The following is a 16,154-nucleotide window of genomic DNA, read 5'->3' as shown; positions in this document are numbered from 1 at the left end:
AACGGGGTAAACTAAAAAGCTGCGCTCCCCACCGAGAGCCTTCACTGCTGTGTGTCCGTCCCATCCCATCGACTGGTTAAGTAGCAGTGTGCTTGGCATATAATTGCGATAGTAGGCTCCGTTTCCCTCCGCTCAATCGGAAAACCACGGCGGACCAGGGAAGCGGGACAGTTTAAAATATTAAAAGAACGCAAGGTATAAGCTTTGAATAAAAATGGGGTAAATAAACAGCTTAGCTCCCTACCAGTAGCCTTCACATATGGAACAAGGGGCATCAGCGTGTTGCCCTCTGGAAGCTCCAACTGTTGGTTGACTCAGGAGTCTGAGGGAGAGGTGAGGCACAGAGGCCAGAGGGGCAGACTCTGGAGCGCAGGGTTCATGGTTCAATCCCCGGCGTCAACTCAGCATCATGTGAATCTGGGCAATAGCTCACTTAAATCTCCTCAACGGCCCCCAGGGCCTTGAAACCCTTAAGGGGTGAATAATAGCAATTATTATTATTATTATAAAAGTTTGACCATTACTATCCGACAGAGCAGCTGCAGTGGCTGTCTCAGTGTCTGGCGGGCCTGCCAGACAGTGCAACCTGTATGATCCATGAGATGTTGCTGCCAAAGGGGAAACTCCTTCCACAATCCACTAAACTCCTGACCATTGTGTATACCAGCTACATCAGAAGCCGCCGGCTCACTCCGACTCTGACACCATATCCACCACAGATCCGCAATACTTCCATATGCCCCTACGGAAACTCCCTGGTAGGGAGGGGATAGAACTATGGGAGACAGAGGGACAACATTTGGGGAAAGAACTATGGGAGACAGAAGGAGTGTGCTGTTTGAACAGCTCAATGAGGATCATAATATGCCTGTGGGCCATTTTTTATCCTATTGGATTCTTTTGGTTGAACTGAAGTGCAATTGGTAGATTACGGATACGGAGCCTGACACACACACACACACTTCATACAGTCGACATAATTGGTAATGGACAGCGCTTAATAACATGGTTCACACGCGCAAAGGCTCACACACTGCAAGATGCACAAGTTACTTACCTTCGGTAACGATATATCTGTAAGAAACTTGTGCATCTGAAAGTTTAGGTTAGTGTTAGATTCCTTACCTTAGAATAGATACCCCAGCAATACCATCTGCGGAGGTGGGTCTGCGAACCAAGATCACACCAGAAAGTCCTGGAGAACGGACCGGACGAAAAAGCCATCTCTCCGGACTTGGCTGTCCAGACAGTAGTGCCGAGCAAACGTGTGCAGCAAGGTTCACGTAGCTGCCTGACAGATGTCCTGCAAGGGGACTCCCGGACCCAGGGCAGTAGTAGCCACATTGGCCCGAGTGGAATGGGCGCGCAGCCCAACAGGAGGCTCCTTTTTCGCCAAAGAGTAGCAAACCTTGTTGCACAAGACGACCCACCGAGAGATGGTCCGCTTGTGCACCGCCCGTCCCTTCTTAGCGCCCACCTAACCAACAAAGAGCTGATTGTCCACCCGGAACTGACGTTTGCAATCTAGACAGAAGGAGAGTGCACGTTTTGGGTCCTGACGGTGGAGCCTCTCTTCCTCCTTCGAGGGATGCGGAGGCGGAAAGAAGGTGGGCATGGTGATGGACTGCCCAATGTGAAAGGCTGTAACCACCTTGGGCAGGAAAGAAGGACGAGTCCTCAGAACAACCTTGTCCGGATGGACAGAGAGGAAAGGAGGTTTAGAAGATAGAGCCTGGAGCTCACTCACTCTCCTGGCAGAGGTGATGGCAACCAGGAATGCAGTTTTAAGAGTCAGAAGACGAAGAGGACAGTTATGAAGTGGCTCGAAGGGAGCGCACATCAGGTACGTCAGAGCAAGATTCAAGTCCCACTGAGGCATCACGAAGGGAACATGAGGAAACATGTGAGTGATGCCTTTCAAGAATCTATTTACAACAGGGGACTTGAAAAGAGAAGGCTGATCAGGAAGCCTTAAAAAGGCTGAAATGGCCGAGGGGTAGCCCTTGATACTGCCCAGAGCACAGCCCTGCTGGGCAAGAGAAAGAAGGAAGAGGAGAACCTCTGAAAGGTGGCCAGATACTGGATCCACAGCCTTTGCTGTGCACCATGCCACAAATTTGTTCCACCTGCAGGAGAATACCGTTTTTGTGGAGGGACGCCTGGCTGCCAGAATCACATCACAGACTTCATGAGGCAAGTCAAATGGCCTCAACTGTCGCCGCTCAATCTCCACGCATGTAGGTGGAGACTGGACAGGTTCTGGTGGAGGACCGTCCCCCGCTGCTGCGACAGAAGGTCCTCCTGAAGAGGCAGATGAATCCAAAGTCAGCATCTTGAACTTCTCCTTCCGGAGGAAGCCATTGACGCTCCATAGGGCCAAGATAGGGCGTAGGCCTCCTTTGTCCTTCTTGGGTACCAGAAAGTAGTGGGAATAGCAACCACGTCCTACTTCTGGCCCAGGAACGCGCTCGATGGCCCCCTTGGCCAAGAGGGCTGTAACTTCCTCCTGTAGAAGTTGCAAGTGATCCCCCGATATGCGGTGGTACTGCGGTGGCATGGCTGGAGGAGTCGCCTCGAAGGGGAGGGTGTAGCCCCTTCGGACGATTTGCAGAACCCACCTGTCCGACGTGATGGTACGCCAGTGGAGGAGGTGATGGCGAACCCTGGGCCTGAAATGTCGGACTAGGAAGGCTTAGAGGCAGATGCTGCGGGGGCAGATGTGGATTGACCCTGCCGCTGTCCCTCGGTACCGCCACGGCGGTCACCACGTCCGCGACCGCGTTGAGACTGGTTCTGCGGCCTGTGGCTGGCTGGACGTGTGGGGGCACCCCTTCCTTGGTCACGAAAGGAGCAAAAAGTGGAAGTTTGCTGGCGTTGGCCTAGGTCCAAGGACTTGGCCGAAGCCCTGGAGTCCTTAAAACGCTCTAGCGCACTATCCACTTTGTCGTCAAAGAGGCGACGGCCATCGAAGGGCATGTCCATGAGCGTGGCCTGGACATCCCCCGAGAAGTTGCAGGACCTCAGCCAGGCGTGGCTGCGAAGCGCCACCATCGTGGCAATCGCTCTGCCCAGCGAGTTCGTGGCGTCAAGTCCACATCGAATCGAGTATCGTGCTGCATCCCGCCCCTCCGCCAGGGCTTGGGCGAGCCGTGTCCGGGCCTCCTCCGGACACTGTGGCAGCACCTCTGCAACCGTTTCCCACAGAGAGTGGGTGTAACGGCCCAAAAGACAGGCAGTGTTGACAGACCACAGCCCCAAACTCAGAGAGGAGAACAGTTTCTTCCCAAACTGATCATACCCTTTGGAGGAACGGTCGGGAATGCGGTCTGGGACATAGAGGCCTGTAGAGGGCTTGGACCAGGTGCCCATCAGAACGTCGGTGAGGGCTTTGTTAAACGGCAGTAGAGGCTCCGAGGAGCTTGCCTGCGGTTTGAGCACCTCAGTGAGGAGGTTAGTCCTCACGGCAGTGACAGGGAGCTCAAGAGCCAAGGCCTTGGCCACCCTGTTCAACACCACACTATAAGTAGCACCCTCCTCCGAAGCCACGGAGGGAGGAGAGATGAATCCAGTGTCAGGCGAAGTGTCTAGACCACTGGCCTCCCACAGCTCATCTGCCCAGTCCTGGCTTGACTGGCACTGCTGTGCCAGGGGGTCCTCAGACTCCTCCAAGTCCTCCTCGTCAACCATCTCATGGAAACAAGGCAAAAATTATGGAGCCCAGTCGTAGGTGAATTGGTCACCCATCGGCGTATGAGACGGCCCGAGCGGCGCCGCTCCGGCGACGCACCAAGACCTGAAACTGGGGCCGGTGTCGTACGAAGACGCCACCGGGAGCGACACCCTCGGGGTCGGCGGCAGCGGAGGAGTGGTGCGGTCGACTGGAGACGACCCGGATCCAGGCCTGGATCCTGTGGGGCCCTGCAGCGTCGGGACCGGATTTGACGACAGCGCCAGGGCCGAAGCACCCGTCGGGGCCGGGGCCGGAGCCGCCGGCCAGCTAAGGCTCCCAGTCGGACCCGCGGCGCCCGAAGGCGCCACGACGGGTTCCGATGGAGGGAAGTGAGTCATCATGGCCACAAGTAAGTCACGTATCTCCTCCAGCGTCGCGTGCAGCCTAGGGACTGGCGGGTGTGGAGCTGGACGCGGCGCCTGTGGCTCAGACGGAGCGGCGCGGGCGGTGTCGCCCGAACCCCCGGCCGCATCGCGCGAGTGTCAGGGGGTCAGAAGAGCGATGACGCCTCTTTGACTTCTTTTACGAATGCCTCGACTTACCGGAGGACGTGGAGCCCGACGAGTGGTGGTGACTCGACGAGCGGCGATGATTGCGGCTCCGCGACCGGTCCTTCGACGTCCTCCTCGACCAGGACCTCGAGCGGCGTGGAGCCAACTGCCGGAGCTCGAGAAGCTTACGGGACCCGTCCTGTCTAGCCTTCGAGGTCAAGGCCCGGCAGTCGGGGTACGACTTGTCATCGTGGTCGGCCCAGAGGCAGTAAAGACATCGACGGTGTGGGTCCGTCACCGAAATAAGGCAGTGACAGGCGTCGCAAAGTTTAAAACCAGGCATCCCTAGCGGCACGGCGAGTCGAAATCGACTCGAAAAGTGATCGAAAAAGTTAGTAAAAAAATGACTAGAGTACTGCTCTTCCGGATCTGCGCTTGCTGGTGCCGAAAAAAGAATAACTGACGTCAGGGCGCGAGGGCGGTGTCCAAGTACTCCAACGACGTCATCCCGGCAATCACGACGCAGACAATAGACGCGGAGCCGCAGACGACGCCTACCGACGTGCTGTGGTTACTGCTGACAAAAACTTTCCAGATCCAGTCTGAAGCCTGGGGATATTCTAAGGTAAGGAATCTAACACTAACCTGTTTATTTCAGATATGTTGCACCCAATTAGACAAAATTGAGAGTGTGACATTGACTGAGTACTAAGGCAGGTTGGGGCAAGGTACTTCTATACCTGCGTAAGGTTTCTCGCAATGTGAAGTTCAAGTATATGCAATAGAACATACTACACAGAGCGTACCTTACTGTCCTAGGTGTGGCTCCCTGAACACAGGCATGGGGCAACATGTTCGGGACTTGCTCAGAAGCACGACCATTGAGGGGAAAGGTCACAGATGCTCTGACAACTGTTACATGGAGGGAGAACTTATGCAGTATGGTAGTGGATCTATTGGGGTTACTTAGAGGTAAAAAAAGCTGTCAAAGCTGCTAATCGCTTTTTAGATCTATCCCAGCTCATGGCTCATAGAGCTATCACCATGAAGTGGTCAGACACTCTTCTTGAACTGTCATATTGGTTTGCAGCTACATAGGCTAGGCTGAGTGAGTAGCCCTCCGTAAAGAGAAGGCTAGGTGCTTGCGCAGGACCCTCACTGCACTCAGGTGGGACATACTGCTGTACGTGTTCCAGGTGCTTGCTGAAAAACTCTGAGATACCATGATGGAAGGGAGCCTGGGACTGATTTTCACTCGCCACTCTGTGACACGTGTTGGATAATACATTTGTTCCTTTGTTACGCTCTCCCTTTTAGTGTTTCCAGTATTAAAGCCTGCCTTGCAGTGTATTACAAAGTATTGCTACCTATATGATGCTGGAAACTCTTCTAACTCTGGTGTGGGGATTGCACAATACTATCCACAAAACCCTTGGAGTTGGTCTCCTGGACACTCTTTACTAGTGTTGAGCTACTTACAAGCCATTCGCACAGGGTTTTTGATTGTATGTGTCTGTTATGACCTGCTGTTAGATTTGGGGGTCTCTAATTGGCACAGGCAGGTACTTGTGACAGATAGGGACCCTTGCCTATAGTCAGGATAAGGGTATTACACTCCTAAAATAACCCCTGCTCACACCCTTGGTAGCTTGGCTCGAGCAGACAGGTTTATCTCAGAGGCAGTGTGTAAAGCATTTGTGACCACATACAATAACCCAGTGACAACACCACAGATCGACACCATACAAGGTTTTATATAAAAATAAGTATACTTTATATAGATTTACCACAAGACCATAAACAACAAAAATACATAATACTGTTACTTTAAGATGGTAGATTTAGCTTAGTTAATTTCAGTTCTTAAGAGCGACACTTTGCGTCAATGTACCGTACGATGTGTTGCACTTCCACGACAAGCAATGTCGCAGCGAGGGAAATGCGGCAAAGTTCAGGTGCAAAGAAATAAAGACGGGAAGATTTCCCAGATGCGGCACGCTTCTCTGGGGATGCGAGAAGTTCTCGGTTCGATGCGTGGACTGCAGCGGCGAGACCCTTGTTCAGAAGCGCTACGGCAACAGCTTCAGCTGCGACACTCTTCTCCCACGATGCGTGAAGCTTCCGAACAATGCGACAACTACTGCGGTGACATCCTTGTTCGGAAATGCGGCAGCGGCGCGCTTCTCGGGGATGCGAGGTGCTTTCCTCGATGCGGTGTAATGCAACAGTTCCAGCGGCGACACCCTTGTTCAGAAGCGCGACGGCAGCAACAGTGACGGCGACATGCTTCTACCTCGTTGCGAGACTCTTCCCACGATGCGCTGCAGTGCGACAACTCCAGCGGCGACACCCTTGTTCAGAAGAACGACGGCAGCAGCAGTAACGGCGACACGCTTCCTCTTCGTTGTGTCGCGCTTCGAACTCCTTGCGACACGCAGTTCCTCAGAAGGCCCAAAACAACAGCAGGCCCTTCCACAAGAACTCTGGGGAGCTGGGGGTTGAAGTATGTTGTCCCTGAGACTTCAGGAGGAGGCAAGCTCTGTTCCAAGCCCATGGAGATCCTTCACAAGTTGAAAGCAAAGTACACAAAGTTCCTTTCTCCTCTCTTTGGCAGTAAGGGAACCACTGCAGGCCGATCCCCTAAGCAGCACTTCAGCTTAGGAATAGTCTCTCCTCAGTTTCTTCAGGTTCCTCTCCTCAGCAGAGGTTTCTTCTTGTAGTCCAAAAGTGATCCAAAAGTGATCTAATTTCTTGGGATCAGGGTCCCAATACGTATACCCCAAAATCCTTTGTTCTCTGAGGGGAGAGGGGCCTTTGCCCAGTCCAAACCAGTTCTGTTTACCAGACTTCTCCTTTCCTTTCACAGTACAGAGCAGAGACATTAGTCGCCCCACAGGAGGTGGAGCCAGCATTGTGGAAGGCAAGTACAGTCCTGGAGCACTTTGTTGACAGGACTCCTTCTCTTCTTTCAGTGTGCAGGGCAGAAACATCAGCCACACCCTAGGAGGTGGAGCCAGCATTGTGGAAGGCAGGCACAGCCCTATTCAAGGTTCAGGTGCAACTCCTCCCTCCCATCTAATTCACCACTGGGCTGACTCATCCTGTCTATTGGAATCCCACAGCCCTATCACTCACAAACTCCAGACAAGGAATACAGAACCTAGTAGAGGAAGGCTTGAAAGGTTAGGCAAGCAAATACCTACTTTCTAAAAGTGGTATTTGCAAACACAGAATGTTAAAACCAACTTCACTAACAGATGCTTTTTATCATTCTGAGTCCAGGCATACTAAACTCGAATTTTTACCATGTTCTCTGACTCAGTTAGGATTATAAATTGTAATAATTCTAACAGCCCATTCTGGCCTAGGGAGAACAGGTAGCCTTGAAATAGTGAAAAATGAAAATGGCTGTATTTCACAATTAGGACATGACACACACACCAGGGCATGGCCTTCCTTATACTTACAATGCACCCTGCCCTTGGGCCTACTATAGGGGTGACTGTTATGAAGAAAAGGGAAGGTTTAGGGACAGTACCAGACTGCACGCAGGCTCTGCAATGGCAGACCTTAGACACATTTTACAAGGCTGCTTCTGTGGGTACTGTGGGTGGCACAACCAGTGCTGCAGGCCCACCAGCAGCCCTTGGATGTACACGCCCTGGGCAAACTCAGTGGACTATACTAGGGTCTGACAAATAAACCAAATAGCCAAACATGGAACCACTGATTAATACATCAATTTACAAAAGGGAGCACTTGCACTGTGGCACTGGACAGCAGTGGCACTGGACAGTAGTGCCACAGTGCCCAAACCATCTAACACCAGCAAAAATACATGAGGCAACAGCAAAAAATGGAAGGGAGACCCATGCTAATGGTGCCAGGTCTAACACCTGAATATTGCTTTATGCTTTGTTTCTATAGTGTTTGTTAATGAGGTACAAACTGAACCAATGTCCCCTGTTGTGACAACTACCTGTTGCTTAGAATATGTGGACCCTTGGGGAGTTTATGCATTACTGCTGATTCAATGTATATATTGTCATGGCTATAATGTGCTCTGTATCATCAAAAAATCAATATTAATTGGTTATGAAAAAACTAGCTAAAGACAACATTCTCTTTTCAAAGGTATCACTTGTTTTTGATTACCTAGCCGGAGGATTCGTAACAATGGAATTTCGATAAACCTTGCGTACTGAGGCTTGAACCATCAGGCTCCCCGGTATAGGGTGCTTGGTGATGAAGTACGGGTCAGCAGCAGCTGGTCTATGTTGCCTGGCCACAAGTTGATTGACTGTTAGGCATGAACATGGCTTAGACCATGTATCCAGAAGGGTTCAGTTAAGCTAGCCCTTGATTGGAAAATCTCAGTCAGTATATTTGTTTTTAACTTTGTAGTGGGCAACTGCAGGTCTACTGCTGTAGCTGCTCTCCTAACCACCACTGTGAATGAAGAGTTTTCCTCCTTAGGTAGCCCAGGTGGCGAATCAAGCTCTTTTTCAGGAGATATTAATAGTCCACTGGCATTTCCTTGATTTCAAAAAGTTTTTATTGAATAATCTGATGCAGAGAAACAAACGGTTGGCGTGTCATCAAAAGCAGCATTGCATTCATGCGTAATATTCTGACATATAGAGGAACACATGGTAAAAGCAGATGTTAATATATAGTTGCATGTGCAACTCGGTTGAAAATTATATACATGTCGCAAAACTGTGTGGTGGGAAAGGAATAAACACACAAATAACAGGAAAGAGGATAGAAAAGGATAGAGGAAAGAAGAATATAGTGAGAATAAGAGGAAGAGATGAAGAGCTGATTACTCAGCGCTGGTTGGAGATATTTGTCAGGCCTCTGAGAGGGTTCGCTGTATAGGGTGGTAAGGCAACACATGTAGACCAGTAAGATGAGAAGTCAAGGGTAGAGGCAAAAATTCTATTTCAAGGAGTTAATTTGTTCCAGATATCAGTCAAGGTTATTATGTAAACCTACAATGAATTTTCAGTTCAATGAGGGGGAAGAATATGTTCTTCTTTCTCATCATCAATGTCCTGAAAGACATAGGGTCTTTCTTGCACTAGGCCCAAATCAAAGTGATTATCCAATACTGCCACTGATGCCAGTACAGAGAAATTGAATACGAATATGGTTGAATGACTACCAGTTACACTTTTGTAATTTCATATTCATACATAGGACTAGTTTGAGCTGACGCAGGTTCTTGGTCAGAGATTGGCGTTGGGACCAGGTAATCGACTAGTAACTTTCGAGTTGGTAATGAGAATGGCACAAAGTAGAGACAGTGCTAGCATCAGCACTGGCTTGTTAGCGGGCACAGCAGGGGCTGCCTGTGTTGGCGTGACTCTGCCAGCAGAATTCAGACTAGAAACGCCTGATACTCCATGGTGCCAAAACACGTAAAAGTAAATTTGTACACGGAGGCATCACCGGGGAACAATGAGCCCCTGTTTAATCCGTCATTGACAGTATTAGAACAGCCCGGGTGGCGGAGGCAAGTCAGAACTCGGGCACTTGTTGATCCGCCCCGCCGAGAGTAAGGACTCTGTGATCAATCCTCACAGCACGAGACAGAAAACGGTGGTCACATTATCAACACTCCCCCACAAAGGTTTTCATTTACATTTCAGAAAAGAATTGTTTGGTCCTGAGGAGAACCCCGCAATTGGGGTTCGAAACGCGTCGACCTGACCTGGCCTTGTGTCAACTGAATAAGAGTACAGGGAATATGCTAGAAAATCACAAAATTGGTTTCTAATTGATTGCTTTTTGTAACATAGGCTCATTGAATAAAAATATGGGGTTCATTAACAGAATAACTAAACCTTTTGACAAAAGGCCTCATCTTATAAATCTATGTTATTTATATTTTTTGTGTGTCTGTGAATGAGTGTAGTTTGCATGGATTGGCCAAATTGTTGAGTGTATGAGTTGTAGATATGCAAAGAGAGTGTATATTATTGTATTCAATTGTATATATTATGTGTATGCACAAAAATTGTGTTTATGATAAAAAACTAAAATAATCTGACTAGTGAAATAAATATATAAATAAACTAGTGACGTTATAAAAAACAGACCTGTATGTTTTATTTCATATAGGTCAGGGGAAAGTAGAGAAAGTAAAGTTCAGTATTGGCATTTGTGTTGTTCTTTTCTTAGATTTGACTTAGCCTTGTTGGGTTAGGAGTCTAGACCCTGTGTTGTTTACCTAAAACACGTACCAGCAGCAGGCACAATCGCACTAAAGATCTGAAGCATGGCCTTTTTGAAAGCCGCTATTTGTTGCAGGGTTGACGATGGCTCGGGGATTATGCAGAGTGCCGGGACAATTGTGTAACTGTTTCATATTACTGGGACACTGGAGTAGATCTATCTTTATTTTGATGCCCTTGCACCTTCTTGCTAGACTTTGAGTGGCGGGATAGGGTTGAGTCTTGCTTGTTTTTCTTGTGGTTGTGTCTGGATTTCAACATGGACTTACTGGAAGACTGACCTGGAAGGAAACATGTCTTACCTGTATCCTAGTTCTCTTTCAGGGGAACCTGCATAAAAGTCATAAGCACTAAATTGTCCGCCCACACATGGGATCCCGGAACACTTTTCAAGTTAAATATATCTTTATATGCACAAGCTCTTGTAGGAGACCAAAACCAATATTCCAGGCAGCCTAAAAAACGGCCTGGGCTGGCTATATTTCATTCATGTTTCATTTAAAAAACGGTAGTAATACAGACAGTGTAAAGCAACGAGAAATATCTGTCAAAATTGTCTTCTTCAAAATTTAAGTAATTAAGGAAATACAGGGCAATGCTAGCACATAAACTGCATAGCTGGGACAGTAAACAGACACTGAGTCTTTAAGGCCTTAACCCTTGCTCCAGTGTCCATCATGCACTAGAGTTTAGTTAGGTCAGATCATTTTTATAAATACCAAAATCATGAGCACAAAACAGAGATCTCTGTCTTTAACTCTTATCCAGGTAGGCGGGACAATTGATTATGACTTCGATGAGGATTCTCCTCGAAGTGCTATGTGCTATGTCACTAACTTCTAGAGTTGCATGATCTATCAAAGCTCTCATCAGATAACTGGATTAAAGAAAGGTGTTGAATTAGACTGTCAAAAAAGCACCGCCAGATCGGTCATGCATTGCTAGAAGCACTGGAACCATTTTTTTTTTTTAAACCGTGAAATATATTATCCCCACTGGGATAAGAGCATTAACAAAGGGTCATACTTAGATGAATAACCCATCATCCTTGCTGTACAAACGTGTGCCTGCTATCATGCTTATATGTAACATTAAACTTTTTGAGTTGTTGCTGTCCAGACTCCGCCTAAGTACATATGAGTAAGACATTGAATAGCAACCTAAAGCATCATTACTCCCAGACTTCACCAGAGGGGCTCAAGGACTTTAGGGCCTCCTATCCCATTTACAAACCAAGCTGTTTCACAACACAATTGGACACTGAATCTAAAGATAGTAAGAAAAAACAACTTCAATATTTAATAATAATTCTTAGTATTAATGATAATTGAAGTTTGCAATTCCAACCAACTATTATTTAGGTGGCGCTTCCTGAAGGCCTAATGCATAAAAATATGATTTTTTCCACACTCTGTCCTATTTCTCGACGAGACCATTTAATAACGTAGGGGTCAGAATGTGTCGACAATCTAATAGCAGAAACTTTGTTTGGATGTACCTGCTAGTATCTCTTCCACAGTTTTGGCACGTCTGCTTCTGCTTTCTGTGGTATAAACTTTCCCAAGCATTTATATAATTTGAAATTTTGAAAGTAAAAATATATGGCCCAACAAATCAAACCTACTCATTTTCTACCTTCTATGGATACTCACGATACTCCTTAGTCTTTATATTTTCCACTAGATTTTCTGCAATACATCCAGCATCCATCCAGCATCCCTCCGTCTTAAATGATTTTAATTAATATAGTTTTGTAAGCACTTTCTCTATATACTCATTAACTTTCCAGTGATAAAATATGTGTTGATATTGTTTTGACCCCCACACAGGCATAAGAGGAATATTTTTCTAATAAAGAACAGCACGTGCCTCTTGCAGAGTTTTTTGCTTGGAATCACATACCTATTTTCAGCTTACAAATGTCTAACTGTCAGTTAAACATGAACAGTGAAGACATCTCAGAAACAACTCTGGAGTTTTTTAAATTATGAAATTGAGAAACGAAGAACGAAATAAATAAAAATCCATGTATATAGATAATGTAAACATTATTCAGTGATAAATTAAATTCAGATGAGGGAATCAATATTCATGAAAAAATACAGAGAACAGAATTTTTAAATGCATCTTATGAATTAAAAACATTGCTAGGAACGACAAAGCTTAGCTTTATGTTGATCTTAAAAAAATTACAATTAATCCAATCGTCAAGTGTTTTCCAGATTCTTTGGCCTTCTCCCATTTTGATTTGCCATATAAAGGAGTCTCGAAATAGTAGCCGGCCATATGCCGGAACCACCATTGCGAAACTGAAAAGGGGTCGAAGTGTAGCCACTTTGCTAGAATACAGGTGCAAAAAAGTAATATTACATCTAGATAATCACTGAAAACCGAATTATCACATCTAACAAGTTTGTTTGTGATAAGAACTTCAAAGGTCCCAAAGCTACCAGTTATGTGCTACAAATATATTTAAAAGGAAAAGTGATGTATTTGGCCTTTGTCAATTTATGTTCTCCGAAAAAATATATAATGCAACATACACGCATGTAAATGTACTGGTATTGGTGGTATCTAGCACTTGATGTTAATACAAATAAAGTAGAATAATGTACTGCTGCTTTGTGCCCCTAAATCAAATTTTGATTATCTACCTGTGACCTTATGGCACGGAACTCCCACGGTACACTATCAATCCGAGCACAGCATTACTGAAAATACTATACAATATGCCCAATGAGGTACCATAAATACGTGTTGTTTAATTAATGTTGATTACTCTCAAAATATTGTGCGATCAGTTCATTCTGTTTTTACCGTATAACATGTCATTCAGCAGAGAATAATGAACCATACTGCACACACGACACACGAGAAACCTGTAGCTGGTCAAATGCACCCCTTACCTTTGCTTCACCATCCGGCATGAAGAGATATGCGCCACTTTTATCTTTGCTGTTGGTAGTGCCATACCACGTGAATCCTATTTTAGCTTCATGAATTTTGTCATCGTCCTTGGTCTTCATTTTCTAAAGATAGAGAGTCAGTTTGAGAGTCTAAAATACATTTGCTGCATTTATGCACGGTGGCAGTAATTTAAACTCGGTGTAATTCAGAAAATCTAAATATTATCATTTGGTATGTACGTAGTCGGACTTTGGCAATTATTAGAAGGATTTACATAGGAACCATTATCTGGATACCACACAGTGTGGATGCGCACTCACTTTTGTCAACAACTACACGTCGTGCAGGTATAATCAATCCTTTTTTAGGCGTCTACCCATGGTAGTAACACTATTAGTCAGAGGGTACATAAATACACATTGTACACTACAAAAACTGAAGCGTGTTGCAAAGGTGCACTGCCAGATAATTGGGAAATACTGGCACCAGTAATCGCTGTTGTATTATGTTAAACCCAGTAATGTTCATACACAGATTTTCTATGTAAAATGAAGCTTATTTTGTTGATGTATGTCCTGTGCGTACAAATTTTAATTAATCCCTTCGCTGCTAGGCCTTTCACCCCCCTGTGCTAAGCCTTTTTTTGGCTATTTGGGGTAATAGGGGCTTCTGCCCCTGTAACTTTTTGACCACATGCGGTATCCACGCCAAATTTGCGTAATTTTTCCCCAACATCATGGGGATTCTAAAGGTACCCAGGGTTTGTGGATTCCCCAGGAGGGGACCCAGCAATTAGCCACAATACAGCATTTATTTTTTAAATGGGAAAAAAGGGCTACAGATGAAAGCTTCTGTTTTTTTCCCTGCAAATGGTATCAAAAAGGGGTTGTGGTGCTGAAATCACCATCTTCCCAGCTTTCAGGGAAAAGCAGACTTTTTGTCAGAAAACCAACATTTTTTACACAGTTTTGGCATTTTTCTGGGCATAGCCTATTTTTGCTATTTGTTGTGCTTTCAACCTCCTTCCAGTTAATGGTAGAAATGGGTATGAAAGCAATGATGGATCCTGGAGAGCTATACAATTTGAAAAAGTAGACAAAATTCTGAATTCGGCAAGGGGTCATTTGCTAAGATCCTTCAAGGTTTCTTCATAGAAACTAACAGTTAAATATAGGAAACATTGAAAATTAGTTGAAAAAAACAGCCATTTGTGTCAAAGTTTTCACCTGTAACTTCTTCTAATTATGATAGCTGTATGAAAGCAATATACCATTACATTTGCTGGACCCTTCTGGTTGTGGGGATTTATATAGGACTTGTAGGTTCACCAAGAACCCGACGAACCCAGAGCCACTAACAGAGCAGCGTCTTGCAATGGTTTTTTATTATGTACCGGGTATATCGCAATTATTTTGGGAAAATGTATACATGGAAAAACTGGTATGAAAGACACCTATGTATTGCTGAAATGGGAACAAAATAGAAAGTTTAGAAACAGTAGATATTTGGCATTTCTGAAATCTGAGTACCCATACTAGCATGAGAATTATAGGTCAATTTTCAAAATGACTTATTTTTTACACATTGTCTTTCATTTGGAAGGCAGAAACCCATAAAAAGTCAATAGGTAATAACAGTTACTCTACAATTCTGAGTTCCCCAAAGTCTTCTGAGAAAAATGGTACCTCACTTGTGTGGGTAGGCATAGTGCCCGCAACAGGAAACGGCCCAAAACGCAAGGTGGACACACTACATTTTGACCGTGAAAAATTACCCTTTTTTTCAAAGTGCCTACCTGTTGTTTTTAAATCCTACCTCTGCCGGCACCTAGGGAAACCTAGCAAACCTATATATTTTTTTAAAACTAGACACCCAGGGGAATCCAGGATGGGGTGACTTGACTGGCTCTCACCAGGTTATGTTACCCCGAATCCCTTGCAAACCTAGAAAATTGTCAAAAAAACAAATTTTCCTCACATTTCTGTGGTGGATAGTTCTGGAATCTGCGTGGATCCACACAATTCTAACCACCCCGCGTTCCCCAAAGTCTTCAGAGAAAAATGTTCCTCACTTGTGTGGGTAGACCAAGTGCCCGCGACAGGAAACAGGCCAAAACACAAGGTGGACACACCACATTTTTAATGATCCTTTTTTTGCAACCTGCCTACCTGAAGTTTTTTTAACCCTAGCTCTGCCGGCACCTAGGGAAACCTAGCAAACCTATACATTTTTGAAAACTAGACACCTGGGGGATTCAAAGGAGTTTTGGGCCCTTGTCTGTCACGGGTGACCCTCATTGCAAAACTAAGTCTTTCTGTGGTAGGCAATTTTGATGTTGCCTCAATACGTTTTGGGCCCTTGCCTGTCGAGGGTACTTGGGCCTCCCACACAAGGGATGCACCATTTTTATCGGAAGACCCAGGGGAAATGCTGGGTGGTAGGAAATTTGTGTCAGCCCGGTGATGCCACCACTTTCCCACACAAAAATGTGTGGAAAAAGTGATTTTTTTCAGCTAAATTTGAGGCTGCAGGGGATACTGGGTAAGAAAACGTTGGGGGATCCACGCAAGCCATACCTCCCTGGAATCCCCCGGGTGTCTAGTTTTCAGAAATGTGTGGTTTTGGTAGGTTTTCCTAGGTGGCCGCCGAGCACGGAGCCATAAACCCAGGTGACCCCCCTTGCAAAAACAGGCCATTTTGTGATAAGTAATTTTGATGTCGCCTCAATAGGTTTTGGGCCCATGCCTGTCGCGGGTACTTGGGCCTCCCACACGGGTGATGCACAAT

The 16,154-nt window shown here is 46.1% G+C and overlaps 1 protein-coding gene across 1 annotated transcript in view; it reads right to left on the bottom strand.

Moving 5' to 3' along the window:
• The window catches only part of MAN2A1 (mannosidase alpha class 2A member 1), a 1,212,885-nt gene that overhangs the window by 298,589 nt on the left and 898,142 nt on the right, over window positions 1-16,154 (bottom strand). Inside the window, exon 15 of the mRNA XM_078675492.1 lies at window positions 13,367-13,489. Within this exon, the coding sequence (XP_078531618.1) occupies window positions 13,367-13,489 (123 nt within the window). The remainder of the gene's footprint in view (window positions 1-13,366; window positions 13,490-16,154) is intronic.

This window comes from Lissotriton helveticus, chromosome 2_1 (genome assembly GCF_964261635.1).
Source record: "Lissotriton helveticus chromosome 2_1, aLisHel1.1, whole genome shotgun sequence".
NCBI lineage: Eukaryota > Metazoa > Chordata > Amphibia > Caudata > Salamandridae > Lissotriton > Lissotriton helveticus.
This window is presented reverse-complemented; position numbering and strand designations above follow the sequence as displayed.